Raw genomic sequence first — 18,654 nt, 5'->3', positions numbered from 1 at the left:
AGGCCACACCTCCTGCTCCCGATTCTGAACTGGTCCTGGCTGATCTGGTGCTTAGATTCTGGGGTCAGGTGGACTCAGGGAATTTGTTTGGGGTCCCCTCACAGGAATAGCAAGTGGTTGACAGGAGCCCTCCCCATGGTTGGCATGACAGGGCCAGGGCCAGGGGGCAGGCTGGGACTTGTTTTTAAAACTATTAGTACTAATAAGTATTTCACTACACGGAAAAGATAGAAGAAGTCATCGATTCCCACACACCTGTCACCCGTCCTCAATAATTAATCGGCATCACTAGTAGGTTTTTAAAGTCAGAGGTGTCCGATGGGAAGCCGCTCTCCTTCCCTGGCCCTCCCTCCATCCCTGAGCAGCGAATGTTACCACCTAGCGCTGCGTGGAGCATAACGAGTACCTATGATGTGTACGTCTTTTTTTTTTTTTTCTTCTTTTTTTGGGTGTGTGTTGCTGGGGACAGAACCCAGGGCCACACGCTGGCTAGACCAAGCACTGTACCACCACGCCACGCCCCCGCCGTGTCCTGCAGCCAGGATGTGTTGATTTTATATTCCACACAGAGCTTATTTGCTCTGTGCCAGACGCAGTTCTAAGTATATTACAAATAACTCATTTGTTTCTCATAACCTGACCTTACCTATAGGTGCTACTGCAGCCCCCAGGCCCAGAGAGGCCAAACAACTCCCCAGCATCACACAGACGGCAAAATGGTACAGCTGGAACTCAGCCCCAGGCGGCCCAGCTCCGGAACCCATGCTCTTAAACACCAGGGTCTGCTGCCTCTCAAATTAGGCATCGGTCCTGACTTCGGTCACACCGCTAGCCTAATCCATGTGACAACCGTGCTTGGTGTGTCTGCTTCGCACCAGGCACTGCTCTGGTCGCCGGGGACACCGCGGTGGAGGAAGTGCCTCGCCGCCTTCCTGGAGTCCACATCCTCACTGGGGACGGAGGCAGCTAATCATATAAATAAACGCTGTGAAAGACCATGGGGATGTGCATTCTGGAAAGAGAGCATTCCGGTGGAGGGAGCCGCGGGCCAAGGCTCATGCCGGTGATGGGGCCGCAGCCCCCATGGCTGGAGGGGCTGGTGCAGGGTGGGCGCAGAAAGAGGAGGGCCCAGCCGTGGAGACGCCTCCAGCTGGCACTGTGCGCCAGAGACTTGACATCTGCAGCGGGGGAGGGTGCACCGTGGGGTTTGGAGCAGGTGGTGGGGTGCTTGATCTGTCTTATGCTGAAACAGGTTCAGGCTCAACCTGATGTGGGGGCAAGCAGTGGACAGTGGAGTGGCCGGTCGCCCTGGGGCCAGGGAGAGGCCCCGCAGCTGGGGCCAGGGTGGAGGCGTGGTGGAGGGGCTTGAGTCTGTTCCCTGGCTTCCTTCTTTGTCACAGCAGCCTTTAAAAACCCACACCACAATGGCCGCATCGGCTGCTTTCCCTCTGCCGTACCAGTTGAGGTTGCAATGACCACTCTTGCAAGGATGCTGCAGAGAAAGTTCTAGAAGCAGAATGGATTTCCAGTTATGAGCAGTTGGTAACAAGCCCTAGTGCCACACTGCTGTCCCTGGAGGTGACAGGTTACACTGGCATCAGAGGCGGTGGCCGGTCTGAATGCTGTGGCCACACCCAGCTGCCCCTCAGAGGCCAAGGCACCACGGAGTCTGACCTCTGTCGGGTCAGTGCTGGGGCCAGCTGGAGTGGGCCCGGGAGATGAGCTCACGGCTCAGCAGAGCTGTGCACCTTGGCTTGTGGCTGCAGCAACTGAAGGCCCGGTCTGGCCCCGGTTCTGGGGCGTGTGGAACGAGGACATCTCCAGAAGCCCAGTGGCCAGGCGGCTTGAGGACGGTGATCCGCCACCCCTGCAGCCACGTGGGTTAGTCTGGCCTCAGCGATGCTCCCAGAACCAGCCGATCGCTGAGCCTTGGTCCCGACGTGTCCAGCAATTCTGCTCCGTCCTGACGTGGACCCACCAGAGTTGGCACAGACCCCGCAGGTTGAGGGCGCAGTGGCACGAGTGTCCCCTTCCCGGATGCTGGTCGCACATCCTGGGTCCCTGGTCCTCTATACACAGGGAGGTTCCCACAACCCTCCTCCCTGGGGCGACCCACAGAACAGCGGCGACACTTTACGCAGTCTTCTCAGCATACTTAAAGGACACAGCCGGGAGCCACCCACGGAGGAGGGCCAGGCTGGGTGTGGGCACTGCCTCCCAGCACCTCCCGCACCCCTGTGGCGGGCCTCTGAAGCCTGCCTGGGAGTTCTTATGGAGGCTCGTCTCCAGCCCTCCTCCTCTCCCCAGAGGTCGGTGGGTGGGGCTGAAATTTTGTGCCTTTAAGTCACTTGGTCTTCCTGGTGACCAGTCCCATCCTGGAGCTCTCTGGAGCCTCCGGGCTCAGTCACCTCATGGGCATAAACTCAGGTGTGCTCTGAGAAGCTCCTCTGAGCAATGCGCCCCCACAGCGAGCTAAACTCCAAGGGATTTGGGAGCCCTGTGCCCAGAAGCGGCGATGAAGACCAAATGTTTCCTCCCAGGGCCCTGCTCCGCCGCCTCGCTTCATCGGAAGGGTGTCTGCGGCCGAGGTCCTCTGTGGGATTAGCCGCTGTGTGTTCTCTGGGTTGAGTCATGATATGAAAGCCTTACCCTCCCTCTGGGTCCAGGCAGGTCCCGTGTCTGACCTTGGCGGGGAATGCCCTGCGCTGAAGGGTTAAGGCCAGGTTCCTGATCCAGCCCCTGGAGAGGGAGACTGGTTTATTCTGAGCCTCCTCCTGAGCTGGGGGGGCCTGGCTTCTCCTGAACCGAGGGCCATCCTGTGGGGAGTGGGGCAGAACAGGGAATGAGTGCTGGGGAAGCCACCAGCAGGGTCCATGGGAAAAATGGCGCCACCCTGGACAGCCTTAAGCTCACAAACCTCGATGTGGCGTCCTCTGGCCCCCTCTCTCTGGGTCTTGTGGACTTTGGAGTCCACAGCTGGCTTGTCAGGAGTCCTGCAGGAGGACCAGCCCGAGACACTGTTCCACTGCCCTGGCCAGCGGCACTGCTGCCCTGCCGAGGAAAGCCTGGACCCAGCTGCCGCCACCCTGGGCAGGACCCCAGTTCCTGCAGCAAAGTCAGGGCTGGACGCGGGTGCTCCTGCCTTAGGGTTCTCGCACAGGTTCTTGTGTGTTTATCAGCATAAGAACGAGCAGGACAATGCCCATCTGTAAGGGCCCAGGAGACTCAAACCTGCCACAGCCCTGGGACCAGCACTGGATGGAGAATAGAACAAGGCCGCACCCTCAGACCCTCTTTCCTGCCCCTTTCTGGTTAGTCCCACGGATAATCCTGAACGTGACCTCTGACACCAGGATTGTGCCTGATTGTTTCATTTTTTTTAACTGTACGTCAACCGAATCATACACTCCGTCCTCTGTGGGGTCTTGCTTCTTTTCTGGCATGACGACTTGGCCACATGACACACGTCGCCCCGTTTGGTTCATTCCCGTTCCGACATAGTGTTCTACCCGCCCAGCCGTTTTTCAAACACGAAGGAGCTGAGTGACTGTCGTGCAGCGCCTTGGAATCACGCGGGACACGCACAGTCTCTCTGCTTTGGTTTGGGATGACAGCAGCTCACCAGGGTGTTGACCCTGATAATCACGTGACCTGTTCGTCCGAGAGTGGTGACCCAGCGGGGGAACCCACCGTGGCCTAATGCCTGCCGTCCTGGGAGTAGGCAAAATCTCCAGGCAGAATGACAAAGAAAAATAAAAGCAGGGGGGCTTCGTGGTAGAAGTGTCGGACCTCGGTGCTCCCGGGGGCATCGTGACTCGCCGCCCCTCCCGTCTCTGATTCGGGTCCCTCCTCCCCAGCCAGTTGGAGCTCAGCATCTGGTGACCAGTGGGGAAAGGTGGAAGGACCTTTCAAATGATTTTCTCAGCAGTTTCTAGCTGAGGCGTGCGAAGAGCTCCTCCGAAGATTTCTCTTTTCAGGGCTAATAATGAAACCCAGGGCCCCACGCACGAGGTAAGCGCTCTGCCACTGAGCTGCACCCAGTAATTTTAGGTGACACTTTTCTCTTATAAGCAAAAGAAGTCAGAAACACAGAACCCCCACCCCAAACTAACCACAGAGTCCCCAAATATATCCTCCCAGACCTGTGCATGCAAATCCACGTCATTATGTATAGATTTAAATGGGACTAAATAGTTTTCCATAGCTTTCACTTTTAGAAAATAGATCCATTTTTTCCCCCCTGTACTGGGAATCCAACCCAGAGACGCTTAACCAGTGAGCCATATCCCCAGCCCATATATATACATATAATATTTATTTTGAGACAGGGTCTGACTGAGTGGCTGAGGTTGGTTTTGAACTTGCAATCTTCCTCTGCCTCAGTCTCCCGAGCCGCTGGGTAGACTTTAGTTTTATTTTAATATTTTGGGGGGGTGTATTGGGGATTGAACTCAGGGGCACTCGGCCACTGAGCCACATCCCCAGCCCTGATTTGTATTTTATTGAGTTGCTTAGTGTCTCACTTCTGCTGAGGCTGGCTTTGAACTGGAGATCCTCCTGCCTCAGCCTCCTGAGCTGCTGGGTAGACTACTTTTTTAGAGTCCTTTTAGACTCCCAGCTAGTGAAGTTCCTCTGCATCCTGCCCAGGAGTGGGGCACATACTTGTTACAATTGATCACCTTCAGTGACACGTTGTTACAACTGAAGTCCATTGTTCACATCAGGTCTCAGCATTAGCAGGGAAGTTCCAAGGCTTTGGACTCGTGCATGGTGACATATGTCCACTGCCCTGGCATCTCACAGAGCAGTTTCACTCTCCTCCAAATCCTCTGTCCTCCTCTTTGTCCCTCTTGGCCCCGCAGATCTTCCTGTTGTCTCCTTAGTGTGGCTTTCCCCAGAGGGTCACATAGTTGCAGTGGGACAATATGTAGCCTTCCAGGATCAGTTTCTTCCACTCAGTCATAAACTCCGTTTCCGTTTAATGATTCTGCCGCACATAGTCATTTGGAGCATTGCGAATCGCTGTCTGATATTCCATTGTATGCAATGTGTCAACCTCTCTCCTGTTTGGGGGTTTTAAATTGTTTCCATGTTTTTGCTGCTATCGGTAACACGGGGGAAGACAGCTGTGCAGGTAAATCTTCCACCACAGCTGCGCTGCATCCTGGGGACAAATTCCTGGATATGCGATCGCCCCTGGCTTTGGACATGAGTTGCCAAGCGGCCCTCCAGAAACCATGCGCCAGACTCCAAGCACCACGTAGGGTCTGAAGGAGTGACCGGGAGGAGCTTCCCCACCCTCCTGCCAACTTGGAGGTTGGCATTGAGATTTTAAACTTTTGCCGGTTCAATAGAGAAGGCAGGATGCCTACTTAATTTACATTTATTTGAGTATTAGTAAGTTTCTTGGTTTTCTATAAAACATATTGAGAGCTTGTCTCCTTTTGCAATGCTTGTTCATATTTTTCGTTGTTTGTTTCTATTAGGGTGGGCATTGTATAGTATAAAATGGTAAAAAGTGTTTGGGTTTTTTTTGTTTGTTTGTTTGGTACAGGGATTGAACCCAGGAATGCTTAACCCCTGAGCCACATCCCCGGCCCTTTTTATTTTTTATTTTGAGTCAGGGTCTTGCTAAGTTACTTAGGACCTCACTAAGTTGCTGAGGCTGGCTTTGAATTTTAGATCCTCCTGCCTCAGCCTCCCGAGCTGTAGTACCATCACACACCCTGCTGATAAAAAGCATGTATCTATTGGGGTAATAAGTGCTTGTGAAGATTCTATTTTTTTCTCTCTCCTTTTCTTTTTTTATATGGGGACAGAACACTGGGCCTCCTCTATACTAGGCAAGTTCTTTACCACTGAGCTACACCCACCTCCCCCACTAGCCTGGCCCTATCTTTTTAAATCAACAAATTTTCACCAACCACACCCAATATCTATTATACTTTTAAATACTGATAAAATGAACGATGATCATAACAAGTATCTATAGAGTGCTTCCTATAGGCCATGCATGATGCTGTAGAACGCAACCCTAGGCACGGGGAAACTCAGGTAGGAGCATTCGTTAATTTTCACCTGCTTGTGCGTGGCGCAATGGTGTGAATTGGTTGACAAAATTAGTGACCTGGGGCTTCCATGAATTCAATAGCATTTTTGAATAAATTTATCTTTCGCATATCACAAAGGTACCGACGTGCATTTGCAAATCTGACTTACATCTAAGTTCAGGGCATGTAATTTATTCTCTCTACAGGCAGTGCTTGCTGGGTCTGCAAATTCAACTACTCCCTTTAATAATCCCAAGCCCTCCCCACCCACAGCCATGGCTTACTGTTAAGAACTATGAGTTGGATCTTTAATTTTCAGGAAGGGGAAACTCAGGCCTAAAGCCAGGCAGGAACCTTTGCAGGTGGTTTACGTCACAAACAGGACTGAGACCCAGGCTGGGGGACCCAGCCCAGGTCTGTGGGGACGTGGGCCAACCCCCTATCTTTAGGTCCCGTTGGCATTAGAATGGATGGTAAAGGATGCTGTGGTGGGTACCAGGGCAGACGCTCCAGATTCCCATGGCGCTCTGCTCCAGGGGGACCAAGAGGGCAGAGACTCAGGGCCCCTGTGCACCAGTGCTGGGCATCCCGGGACCCTGGCGCCCTGCCAAGGGTGAAAAGCGAGCTGCAGCTCCAGGGCTGCTTCTGTCCCCTCCTCTGGGGTTTGCATCTCATTGCTGGGCTTGCAACAAGCTTAATCTCTGCGTGTGCAGACTCCAAGGAGCCAGCTGGGAGGGAGCACGGCCAGCAGCCTGGTCTCCTGCGGGAGGCTGCCCACCGCCCCTCCCCCAAGCCCTTGCTGGGCAAGTGGGGCCAGAGCCGTCTGCAGAAAGGGCTGCCGATGCTCACCTGGCCCAGGCTGCACGGTGCCTGACCTGTGTTCTCTCTCACCCCAAGTGGAAGGGCATTCGGTCCCCACATCCCGACTCTCCCTTCCCTGGCTTTTCAGCCCTCCATGCAGACACAGGGGTCTATCCCTATTTGCAGTCAGAGCTGTCTGAGCCTGTGATGCACTTCAGAGTTGTGCACATCAGTCATAAAAGTGAGGGTTGGTCCTTGCACCCCAGGCAGCTGGATTCTTCCAAGAAGGGAGAGAATTTAATTGTGCATACAGTCAATAAATAAGTGTCAAATAATGAGAATGCTATAACTCATCCTGTTTCCCTTTTTGTTTTGGCTGCAGGAGGCCCAGAACTAAATGGAAAGTTCAATAGTTCTCTTGCAACAGATTCTTGGTATAATTGGTTCCATTCTTTCTCTGTGAGGCCTCTGACACCCTAGGGTTGTTTCTTTTAAAAAGAATTTGTATAGGTGCTTAATTATACATAATAGTGAGATTCATTTTGCCATATTCGTACATGCACGTAACATAATTTGATCACTCTCATTCCCCAGTGCCTTCCCTTTCTTTCCCCTAGTGCTCTCTAGCTGTTTCTTAACTGTCCCAATTAGTACAGGTCAAGCATCCCTAACTCCAAAATTCCAAATCCAAAATGCTTCACATCCAGAAACTGCTGAGCACAGACCCTAAGGACCCAACTCTCACATTTTGGAGCATTTGGGATTTTTACTTTCAGGCTGCTCAACCCATATAGGCTGTGCAACTATTCCAAACTCTGGAGAAGTCCCCAGTCTGAAACTTCTGGTCTGAAGCGCTCTGGATGAGGGATGCTCAACCTGCATGTGCTTCTGTTACAAAACAGGGCACATGGGTCCCCAAAGTAAGGTGTGCTCCTCCCCTCGTTCCAAGGAAGTTGGTGTGGTGACGACCAAGACCCCCAGGTCTCTGCTTGGAGACAGACAAATGCTTCATCTTCTCCTCCCTGTCACCACCTTGCCTCTGGGCAGCCAGGGTGAAATCAACATTCCCCATAAACCACAGCCCTGGGCTCTGCCTAAGCGCTCCCCCGGCTTTTATCTCATTGACTCCTCGGTGGGATAACCTGGCAGGTGTCAGTATTTCCATTCAGCACTGCTGACTCCAAGGCCGGGAATCACAGTGACGTGTCACCTCCTCATGCATCACAGCAGCCTGTGAGAACCAGCCTCTGGCCTGGCAAGCACATTGTGTAGGAGAGGGCACAGGGCGAGGAGGATGCAAAGCCATAACCAACTGGTCTGGGTGGCATGCGACTGTACGCCTGCAATCCCAGCCCCTTGGGAGGCTGAAGTAGAAGGATCAAACGTTCAAGACTGATCTTGGAAAATTAGCACGAACCTGTCTCAGAAAGGAAAGGAAAAAAAAAAGTCAGGAGCGGGAAAGTGGGAGGGCGCCCCTGGTTCCATCCCCAGTGCCAGACCTCACTACCCACCTTCCTTCCTTCCAAGCTCTCTCGGAGGTGGAGTTGAGAGTCTCTACTGCACCCGTGGGACACATTGGAAAGGGACAGTCTTACAACATAGGTCATTTGATCATTAATTCATTTGGCAAATAGTAATTGAGAGAAAGTCTCTGTGCTGGACAAGGCACTTGGGTGCACGTTAAGGAAGGCCTTCTTGGTGGCCGCTCGGTCCTGCAGGCGTGTGGCCCAAGAGTGAGGGCTCCTTGCCACGGGCCCCCATGCCTGCGGCCTTTTCCCAGCCTCCCCTGGGCCCGGGCACTGGAACAGGTGCTGAGAATCCCGTGGTGACTGTCCTGGGAGCTCCGTCTATTATGGGAAACATGTGAATCAAATAGTGTGCTGGCAAAGGAGCTTTATAAATGTGACAAGTGCCATGAAGCGTGGCTTGGGGCCAGTGGAGGGTGTTACCAGGGCAGGGGCCAGGAAGGGCTGAAGGATGGGTGATGACCCAGACATGAAGGTGGGGCTGGGGGAGGGCACAGGGCCACGGCAGGGGACCCCTGCCCTCCAGTTCTGAGCAGCAGGTTCTAAAAAGTGCCCGGGTTTGCGGGTGACTGACTTACAAATGAATCCCACCCAGTGGAGAGATTCCTCTGAGTGAGGTTGCTCATCTCCATCTTCCTTCCTTCCTTTCTGCAATGGGATGTGCAGACCGTGCCACCCCCGTAACCAGCCTCTGTCCCTGTCATACGGCCACTTCTGTGATGGAACCTCCTATTAGCCACATTTTCCAGGTGAAGAAATGGGAGCATGGAGAAGTTAGGTGACTTGCGGTCTTAATCAGCTCCAGCTGCCACATCGACACGCGTTCACTTCACAGTTCTGGGAAGTCCAAAGTCAGGGGCCAGGCTACTCAGTCCAGGTGATGCTGTCCACCCAGCAGAGGGCCGGCTTCCGGTCTCACACCATGGAGACAGCACCTTACCCTCAAGACCTCAGCTCATCCTGCTGCCCGCCTCACAGCGCCAGTTCCCAATACAGTCCCGATGGGGCTTAGGGTTTCACCGTGGGAACTGGGGGCTGCGGGTGGGGCTGGGACTTGAACATTCCTCTAACAGGCCCAGGGCCAGTGCCCTCAGTGGGACCGGGCTCAGCCTGTTCCTCTCCAGGCCCAGATTGCTAATTGCCGGGCCCCACTGCCTCCTGATGTCATGAGTGTGAGTATTGCCCCTCCAGTGGGACCGCTCCTGAGGTGGAACCGGTTTCTGTTGGTGATCCTTTACAAATCCAAGGGCCTTGCCCCCACCTTGTGGCGGGGCCATGGGCTGGACCATGGGCCAGAGGCTGGGTTGAGGACATGGCCTGGAGACAGCCAGGCCTGGAGCAGGACCACTCAATGAGGGGCGTTCCTCTTTCCCACACTCCGAGGCTGCTCCCGGGCCTCCAGGGCAAGCTCCTGCAGCAAGGGTCTGCGCGACCTTGGGCAAGTCACTAGACATCTTGCCGCCCAGGTTCCTGCCCCGCTGACCTGCAGCCCCGTCCTTTCAGGGTCGCCGGGGATCCCTGGGCTGCGGTCCGCCAGGCGCCGGGCTCCCACCCTGGGCGGCGCAGGTGGGGAAGGCAGTGACCGCGGTGTCGCGGCGGCTCGGCCGAGCGGGCGCAGAAGCTGCGGGGCGCCTTTTGGGGCCCTGCGCCCTCGCCCGTCCTCCCGGGCGCTGCCACCCCCGAGACGCCCGCCTGCGCCCCGGCGCCCGGGCCCGAGTGGGGCACAGGCCGGGAGGCGCAGGCACCCTCCCGCCGCCCTCGGCTCGCCAACGCCGCTCCCCGCCGCCCCCCTGCAGGCCGCCAGCCAACTGCGTGCCCCCGGGGCCGGCAAGAAGCCACATGCCCCCGCAAGGAATGCCGGGCGCCAGGCGGCGGGGGGCGGCGCTGGGCAGGGCCGGGCCGGGCGGGCCGGGAGCGCCCCGCCGGGAAGGCCGGGAGCCGGAGCGCCTGCCCGCGCCGCCCGCCGCCCGCCGCGCGCCCACTCGGGCCCGCCGCTCGCGCGGGGCCGCAGCCGCGGGCCGGGGGTCGGTGCCCGGCTGGGGGCGGGGCGGCCCGGCGGCCCAGGTCCCCTCCGCGCGCCCCCGGCCCGGCTCGGAGGAGGGCCAGGCCAGCGGCTCCCCACACCCCTCCCCGCGCCGCGGCTTTGGGGCCCCGGTGGGGAGCAGGGGCTGATTAGCCGAGGAGCAGGGGTGTGGCCAGCGGGGCCCCGGGTAGTGAGTCACACCCGCCGCTCGCCCAGTCCCGGGCCCCAGCGCGGCCCCAGCCCGAGCGGCGCGCTGTCCCGCCCGAAGAGTGTCCCCGGGCTTGGCATGAGGACCCCGGGGTGCCCAGGGACCGGCTGAAGCCCGGCGCGGCGGTGCAGGGCGGTAAGCCGCGGACGGGGACGCCCTGGGGGTGGGGCCTGGACCTGCTCGGCCTGGCCTGCCCGCCTGTACCTGCTGGAGCTGGCACGGGGGCCTGGCCGCGCTCCCTGGCAGCCCCTCAGTCGGGCTGCGCCGCCAGGCACTGAGGGCCCATTTCATCCGCCCACCCCCTTGGCCACAGTTGGACTTGAGTTGTTCCTCCCTGAGTCCCTGTGCAGAGTTGTCCCCAAGCTCATGTGGGTTCACGCCCTTTACCCGTTGGTCTTGGGGTCCAGGCTGTGCTGCCCAGCCCTGCCGCCTTGCCTCAGCTGCCCCTGGTCCCTGACCCCATGGGGCTGGTGGCTCCAGTCCTCCCCAGGACCAGCCCAGGATAGAAATGGCATTTCCTCTTGGCCAGGCGACAGCTGTTTTTGTTGTCTGTGTTCTCAGGCGCTTCCTCTGGGGATGGCAGGGAGGGTGACCAGACTCCGAGGGACCCCTGCTTGCCCTCTCCTCCACTCACCCCGCTTCCCCTGTCTCTTTGATCCTCTTCCTGTGCTGCTCCTGCCTCCTGCGTCCCAGGACAGAATGACTGAGAACATGAAGGAGTGCTTGGCCCAGACCAAGGCGGCCGTGGGGGACATGGTGACAGTGGTGAAGACGGAGGTCTGCTCGCCGCTCCTCGACCAGGAGTATGGCCAGCCCTGGTGAGGCCCATGTGGGGAGCAGGGGGAGGGACTGGACAGGGCTGGGTGGGGAGCCGGGTAAGTGCCCATTCTCTGCCCGCCCTCCTTAACCCTGCTTGGGGCAGCTCCCAGGGCCAGAGGTGGGTGCGGGCTCGAGAACTTGAGCTGTGGCCCAGGAATGGCAGGCCACCTGGGGCTTCTCTGCCCACCTGTGTCCCCTTGGCCGCCTGGCCGGGTCCCCAGCCTCTCTCCCCACCAGGCTCTGATGGCTGCTTTGCTTTCTTTGCCAACCCTTGTCCTGGGCAGCTCTAGGAGACCAGAGCCTTCGGCCATGGAAGTTGAGCCCAAGAAACCCAAGGGGCAGCGCGACCTCATCCTGCCCAAGAGCTTCCAGCAAGTCGACTTCTGGTGTAAGTGGAGCTGCTGCTCTGGCTGCACCGCCCTCCGCCCCACCCCCTCCTGGGCCGGGGATTGGCAGCAGGGTGCTCGGCTAGGATGGGCCAGCGCAGGTCTGTGCCCCGCTGGTCCTCATCGGTAGCCACAGAGGTAGCTCTTGTTGGCCATCTTCCAGTTGAGGACACCGAGGCTCTGTGAGAGCCAAGTACCCAGTGCCGGGTCCCACGACCCTCGGATGGACAGTCGCAGTTGAGCCCGGACCCATCAGGCTCTAAAGCCATGTTCTCTTCTCCTTTTGCAAAGTTGAGATAAAGGGAACTAGTGGTGTCCTTGAGTGGTGGCTTGGTCTCTGAGGCCTCGGCGAGGGTAGCCGGTCATGGCCTTGGGTGATCCTGCTGATGACCCAGGGGCCTGAGGCTGGCTGACAGAGCCAGGGTGTCACATGCAGCGTGCTCTCTGCTGCCTGCGCCGTCCTGGGGTGGCCTCCTCTCGGCCCTCTGCCTCCGCCCTAGGGGTCCCAGCTCTTCGCGACAACAGAGACCCTCCCCTTCTTTCTGTCCCTGCAGTCTGCGAGTCCTGCCAGGAGTACTTTGTGGACGAGTGCCCGAACCACGGTCCCCCCGTATTTGTGTCTGACACACCGGTGCCCGTGGGCATCCCAGACCGGGCTGCCCTCACCATCCCGCAGGGCATGGAGGTGGTCAAGGAAGCCAGCGGAGAGAGCGACGTGCGGTGTATAAGCGAGGTCATACCCAAGGGCCACATCTTTGGCCCCTATGAGGGACAGATCTCCACCCAGGACAAATCAGCTGGCTTCTTCTCGTGGCTGGTGAGTGTGCCCTGGGCAGTTCCATGGGACAGGGAAGGAAACCAGCAGGGGGAGCCGTATGCTGGCCCAGGGCCTTTCTGCAGGAGACTCTGGACATGTGGATGATGGCTGTCCCTGTCCCCAGCAAGGCTGTTCCTTGCTGTCCACCTGGCGGTCATAAGCAGAGTGGGAAGTTGCCATCAGAGCCAAGGGCAGCATTCTCAGTCCACACCTGTGTGCCTGTCAGGCCACCGGATGGCATTTACACAGGGCTCAGCACCCCTCTTCCACGTGGAGCTGGGGACAGTGGGGATACAGAACAGGACGTCCCTCCTGGAAGGCAGTCACAGGTGGTGCAAGGCCAGGGCTGGAGAAGCCTCCTGTGAGACAGCCAGGTCCCCACCCCAGGGAGCAGGCCGCTTGGGAGGGTCCACTGAGCCAGGGTGTGATGTGTGACCACCAAGACCAGAGAGGGGAAGCAGGATGCTCCGGGAACAGCGCAGAGGGCCACGCCTGTCCACAGCGCCCAGTCCCTAGGTCAGCCAGCTTTGCCATTTACTATCCAATGTGACCTTGGAGGAGTCATTTACTTCTCTGAGCCTGTTTCATAATCTGAGGTTAATAATAGCCACGGGCCAAGATGAAGCCAGTCTGTCGTGTGCGCCGGTTAGTTTATGGCTTCCTTGGTGACACGCAAGGATCAGCTATGGTTACTGTTGTTTGTGACCCAGTTGCGGGGTGGGGGAGATGTTTCCTTTAGCCTAGAACTTGAGGAATGAGTGGCAGTTAGTCTTGAAGGGGGTGGAAAATGCGGCGTGTGAACAGTGATACCGAGGGAGGAAGCAGGAGCAGGCTGCGGTGGCAGCAGCAGCCCTCACCCTGGAGTGGCAGAGCCGGCAGGCGGGAGGCAGGCTGGCCCTGTGTTCCTGACCAGGAGCGCGTCCTCCATGCTGAGGGCCAGCAGAGCCAGGACCTGCGCAGGCGACCGCGTGGGAACTCCAGGCTCCAGCTAGGAGGCTGGGGACGTGGCTCGTAGGACAAATAACCAGCCCCGTGTGCGCGGGCGCTAGAGGGGGTGTCTCTGAGAGAGGTTAGGAGGGGCAACCCCTGGAACATGTCCGTGGGTGGGACGTGAAATGAGGAAGAGGGGTGTCCAAAGACAGGAACCAAACCGGAGCCACTGACAGCGAGGGGAGAGCGCGGGAGCGTGGAGAGAGGCTGGTGAGGGGCAGCCGGTTGCCACTTACCGTTTGGATGCGTCTCCTCTGAGCATCTCCTCCGTGCCGGGCCTGTGGACGCAGTGGTGGGCCAGATCAGGCATGGATCCTGTCCTCATGGAGCTTCCTGTGCAGGAGATGAGGTTCGTCCAGGAATAAGATAAATACACGTAGAATTACAGATCTGCTAGCGAATGGCGGAGTGAGCCCAGAGAAAGTGAACAGCTGGGGAATTAGCATGGCCAGACATCAGGCAAGGCTTCCTGATACTGAGCCGCCACTGAAGGAAGAGAACGGCCACCAAGTGAGGGCTGGGCATCATATGGCTGGAATGGCATGAGCAAAGGCCCTGGGGCAGGAGGAGAGAGTGCAGTATATCTAAGCAACTGGTTAGTGGTTCCTGGAGAGCAGCAAACATAGACACCTAGAGGAGGTGGGAAGGGAGGGAAGGCGTCCACGTGGGCCCACTGAACCACACGAGTCTGCTTGCTCTTTAAGGACAGCGAGAAGCCTTCACCTTGTTTGGAGTTGGAGGTAAGAAGGAGTGACCTGAGCACATTCATGATTAAAAACGCAACTGTGACTGCAGCCTCGAGAGCTGATTGGGTGCATGCTGTGGAGCAATGGTCAAGAATAGAGGGCTGCTCGGGAGGCTGAGGCAGGAGGATCACAAGTTCAAGGCCAGCCTCAGCCACTTAGCAAGGCCCAGTCAACTTAGTGAGACCCTGTCTCAAAATAAGAAATAACAAGGGCTGGGATGCGGCTCAGGGCAGAGCACCTGGGTTCAGTCCCTGGTGCCGCCTGCGGTGGAGGAAGTGGGCAGAGAGGCGCAGACAGCGAACCGGACCGTGAACCTTTTCAGAGACAGAGCTCTGACTTGCACGAAGAGGCCTCCCTGAGGGAGAGGCTGTCACAGGCAGCACCGGGGTCATCGCCTCCGACAGGTCCCTGTGGGTGCTGGGGAGGCGGGGCTGGGGAAAGGCGGTGGTTTGGTTTTGGACTTGGGTTTGGAGTACCACGACGTCCACTTGCAGCTAGACGTCAGGTAGGCAGGTGGAGAGGAGGCTTGGAGATGTCACCTGTGCACAGGTGGCCCATAGGGTGGGGGGCGTGGGGGCAGCACTGAGGGGCTGAGCAGAGGTGGAGGGGACCAGGGCTCTACCTGGGGGGACTCCAACACCAGCATTCCAGAAGGGGAGCTGGATTCGGAAGCGATAGGAAAAGGTGGCCTGAGAGGGAGGAAGAGACCAGGAGAGCGGGTGTCCTGGAAGTCCAGGGAGCGGGGAGGGCCGCGAGGGCCACAGTGGCCCATGGCCAGAGATTCTGCCTGGAAGCCAAAGTGGGAAGGACTAAAAAGTGCCCACTGGATTAGTGCTGGGGAGGTCACAGGTGGGGTCAGCAAGAGCGGCGGGGTGGTCCCCACCTGGGGCATCTGGCAGTGGCCTGGACGCTGGCTCCTGGGAGGTGGAGACCCGGGTCCCTGCTGAACCCTTTGCCATACCTGGAACAGTCCCCTCCCATGGAGTCTGCAGAAACCCAGCAGGGGAGCCCTGGGGCTGGACCCTGATCCGCAGGGAGGTGACCAGCAGCATCTCTTCTTTGGTTAGAGGTGAGATAGAACTGGAGGAGACAGGAGAGAGAACTGGAGAGAGGCCGCCATCCCTCGAAGTCACCGAGGGGGCTCTGCGGAAGACACTGGAATTCCAGCGGCGATGCTGGACGCGGGAGGGGCCCGTCCCGCCTTCCGGCCGCGGGAGGGACAGACTGGAGAGCGGAGCGCGTGCAGGAGGAAGGGAGGTGTAGCAGGCCAGATAAGGACCCCTGCAAACACGTCTCCGACCTCATCCCTGAACCTGCGACGATGCCATCTTATGTGGCAAAAAGGAGTTTGCAGAGGTGACTGAGGGGCCCCCTGAGATGGGGACGTTGTCCTGGCCTGTCTGGTGGGCGGCAGTGTCATCACAAGGATCTTTCCAAGAGCGAGGCAGGAAGATCAGAGGCAGGGAGAAGGTGTTCCCTGCGGGCCCTGAAGGTGGAGGAGGGAGCCAGGGTCAGGGAGGCCAGTGGCCTCTTGGGCCGGGGAACCTCCAGGAGGCTGCAGCCCTGCTTGCGCCTTGCTTTGAGACTCCTGACCTCCAGACCTGCAGGAGAAAACTTCGTGTTGCTCTCGGTCACTGTGTGGGGCGCTTTGTTCCAGCAACAGCGGAGATGGAATGCAGCAAGCTCACGGGTGGTGGGGGCAGGTGCACCCCTTCCACTCTGTGACCCCGAGAGGCAGGGGCACTGAAGGCCTGCCGAGAACAGATGCTCCAAAGGACCCAAGACGCCCGTGTGCGTGCCCGTGTGCGTGCCCGTGCGCGTGCCCGTCTGTGGCGTCCAGGCCTCAGGAGCAGCACTGCCTGCTCAGGGGTGGGCTGGAGAGGAAGGAGAAGGGGCTGAGCCACAGCGCGATGTGGGGCTGGGGTCTGGAAACTCCACATCCCGCATAAACCGCACTCACGGGTCAGATCCTGTCCCGCTGCCCTTGCCGTTGTCTTCTTGATCTTCTGCTTGACTTTAGCCATCCAGCAAAACACACCATGTGCCCAGCCCCTCAGCAATCCACGCACGCCTCACGCTGGTGGGAACAGTGACAGTGGCCACCGGGAGCCTTGGCCTTCGTGTTTATTGAGCACTTAACACACCTCTGGGCTGCGCTTGTCTCATTTGATCCTCATGGTGCTCCTGCGCACATCCGTCCTTCCGTCCATCACCGGGAGCGGAAGCTGAGGCCTGGCGGGTGCAGGTCATTCTGCACAAAGCTGACCAGCTGGTGCATGGCTGCTGGCCTTCAGGCCTCCCTGGCCTTTCTGCCCTCTCCCTGCCTCCTGGCCTTGTGGACTCCGCTTCAGCTTCCTGCACAGCACATGGGCCCTGGCTCCACTCAGCCTGTAAGAGAGCTGGCCCCACTGTGTGCAGAGCCCCACTGTGTGCAGAGTGCCAGCGAGCACCTGGGTTTCGATGGACCGACAGGCCATTTCCACTCCATCTCTCCCTTGTGGCACAGCCTCCTGGGCCAGGTGTTCTGTACTTACTTCTGACTCTTCAGGAAAGAGGTGCCCCTTCCTCTGCTTCCTCATCCCACCGGAATTTATAAACACTGTAAATATTTGCCAAGGTTGCCCGGGCTACCCCCGGACGCTGCAGGCCAAGGACAGGCTACAGGGCGAGGTGCTGGGGGCCACCATGCAGCCCTGGGGCCGCTAGAGAGGCAGGAGAAGAGGAGGGGTTCCTGCGGATGCCTTTCGCTCAGACCCCACCTGTTCCAGGGAGGATTTTCACTACCTCGCGGGATGCATCAAATACACCACGATGGCAGATTTCAAGTGGAAGGAAGAGAGAAGGGCGGGAAAGAGGGGCGGAGACCCTGACGGAGCCAGAAAGAGGCTGAAATGCAGGCCCGCCACACTGATGTGTTCTTTGGGTGTCTGGGGTCCACATCTGGCAGCCCCCGGCACCCTGTCTGTGACGTGAAACGTGCCAGGGAGCCGGGAGCAGGTCCGCCCTTCTAGGCAGACGCTGGACAGACTGGCCAGCGGCCCTTGTGAACAGGACACTGGTGGCTCACCCCGTGGGCCTCCAGCCTGCCGGGCCACTGCTCGGGGAGAGCAGGTGGGAGGTGGCGTCTCAGTGTTTCCCATTTCAGCTGCCGTCATCATAAAATGGGGATTTCTTGTAGACTTGAACTTGGCGTGTGAAAGCTCGGGACACAGAATAGAGTCTGAGCGAGGCTGAGCAGCAGGGGACAGTCGCCGTGCCATGGGACGTGGCAGGAACAGGCTGGTCTGCCCAGTTGGGAACTCGGAGAAGCGAGGAGCAGCTGCTGGCCCAGGAGACGTGGCAGGGCCGGGCAGGCGTGCGCTCCCAGGCGGGGCGTTGGGGCTGGCTCCTTCCTTTCCTTCCTTCCTTCTTCCTGTTTCGGGGAGAGGGGTGGGTACGGGCCCTCGAGCCCCCTCAACCACAGCCACATCCCTGCCCTTTTAGTTGCTTAAGACAGGGTCTCCCTGAGTTGCTTAAGGGCCTCTTTAAGTTGCCAAGACTGACCTTGAATTTGCCATCCTCCCTCCTCAGCCTCCAGGGTCCCTGGGATCCAGGGGTGCACCCCTGCACCATCTTCATGCTTTCAAAATCCCTACTAACCGGTGAAAATGTCAAACTCTGTGGAAAGTTGCAATAGCCTGACAAAGACCCAGGGGCCCTGCTTTTGGAATCACCTGTTGCTACATAACCTTTGTTTTAGTTTTTTGTGCACAATTATCACCCTCGCACGTGCACGTGTGCGCGCACACACTCTTCTTTTCTGAACTGTTTCAGATTTAGTTCTAGACATCATGAAACTTTACCCCTAAAATCTTCAACTCCTGTTGCCTGAGCCTGGCGGCCCCTGTGCCAGGGTGGGACAGGCGTTTTCCCAAAGGGCAGCCGGGTAGCCATTTCAGGCTGCGTGGCCACGCCCTCTCTGCCCCGCCCCGCCCCTCCACTCTGCCTTAGTGCGAAAGCAGCCGAGAGGGTTCGGCCGTCTTCCAGCACGGCGTGTCCCCATAAAGCTTCCTTATGAACCCTGAAATTTAAATTTTCTATCAATATGAAAGTCATATAAATGAAATTAAATGATGAAAAAAATTTCCAATCTTTAAAAATATGCAAAAACCATTTTTAGCCCACAGGCCGTATATTTGGGCTGACCTACCATGAGTGGTGGACGAGCCCTGTCCTGCAGAACCAGGCTACAGTGACTGCAGCCAGGAACCGTCGCCCAGATGCAGTACCGCGTCATCGGCAGTCTAAC

At 58.0% G+C, this 18,654-nt stretch overlaps 1 protein-coding gene across 6 annotated transcripts in view; it reads left to right on the top strand.

Annotated features, from left to right (window-relative positions):
- Window positions 1-18,654, top strand: part of Prdm11 (PR/SET domain 11) — a 69,112-nt gene that overhangs the window by 18,017 nt on the left and 32,441 nt on the right. For 2 of the 6 annotated variants that reach the window (XM_047518371.1, XM_047518368.1), the window contains exons 1-4: window positions 10,316-10,743; window positions 11,302-11,426; window positions 11,712-11,815; window positions 12,368-12,630. In XM_047518371.1, the coding sequence (XP_047374327.1) occupies window positions 11,308-11,426; window positions 11,712-11,815; window positions 12,368-12,630 (486 nt within the window). In that variant the 5' untranslated portion in view covers window positions 10,316-10,743; window positions 11,302-11,307. Of the gene's footprint in view, window positions 1-10,315; window positions 10,744-11,301; window positions 11,427-11,711; window positions 11,816-12,367; window positions 12,631-18,654 lie in introns of those variants that run through there. The other 4 variants (XM_047518369.1, XM_047518373.1, XM_047518372.1 and 1 more) reach the window with 4 other exon arrangements.

Source organism: Sciurus carolinensis, chromosome 11 (genome assembly GCF_902686445.1).
Source record: "Sciurus carolinensis chromosome 11, mSciCar1.2, whole genome shotgun sequence".
Lineage (NCBI taxonomy): Eukaryota > Metazoa > Chordata > Mammalia > Rodentia > Sciuridae > Sciurus > Sciurus carolinensis.
The sequence above is the reverse complement of the archived record's forward strand: the minus strand, read 5'-3'. Positions and strand labels throughout refer to the sequence as shown.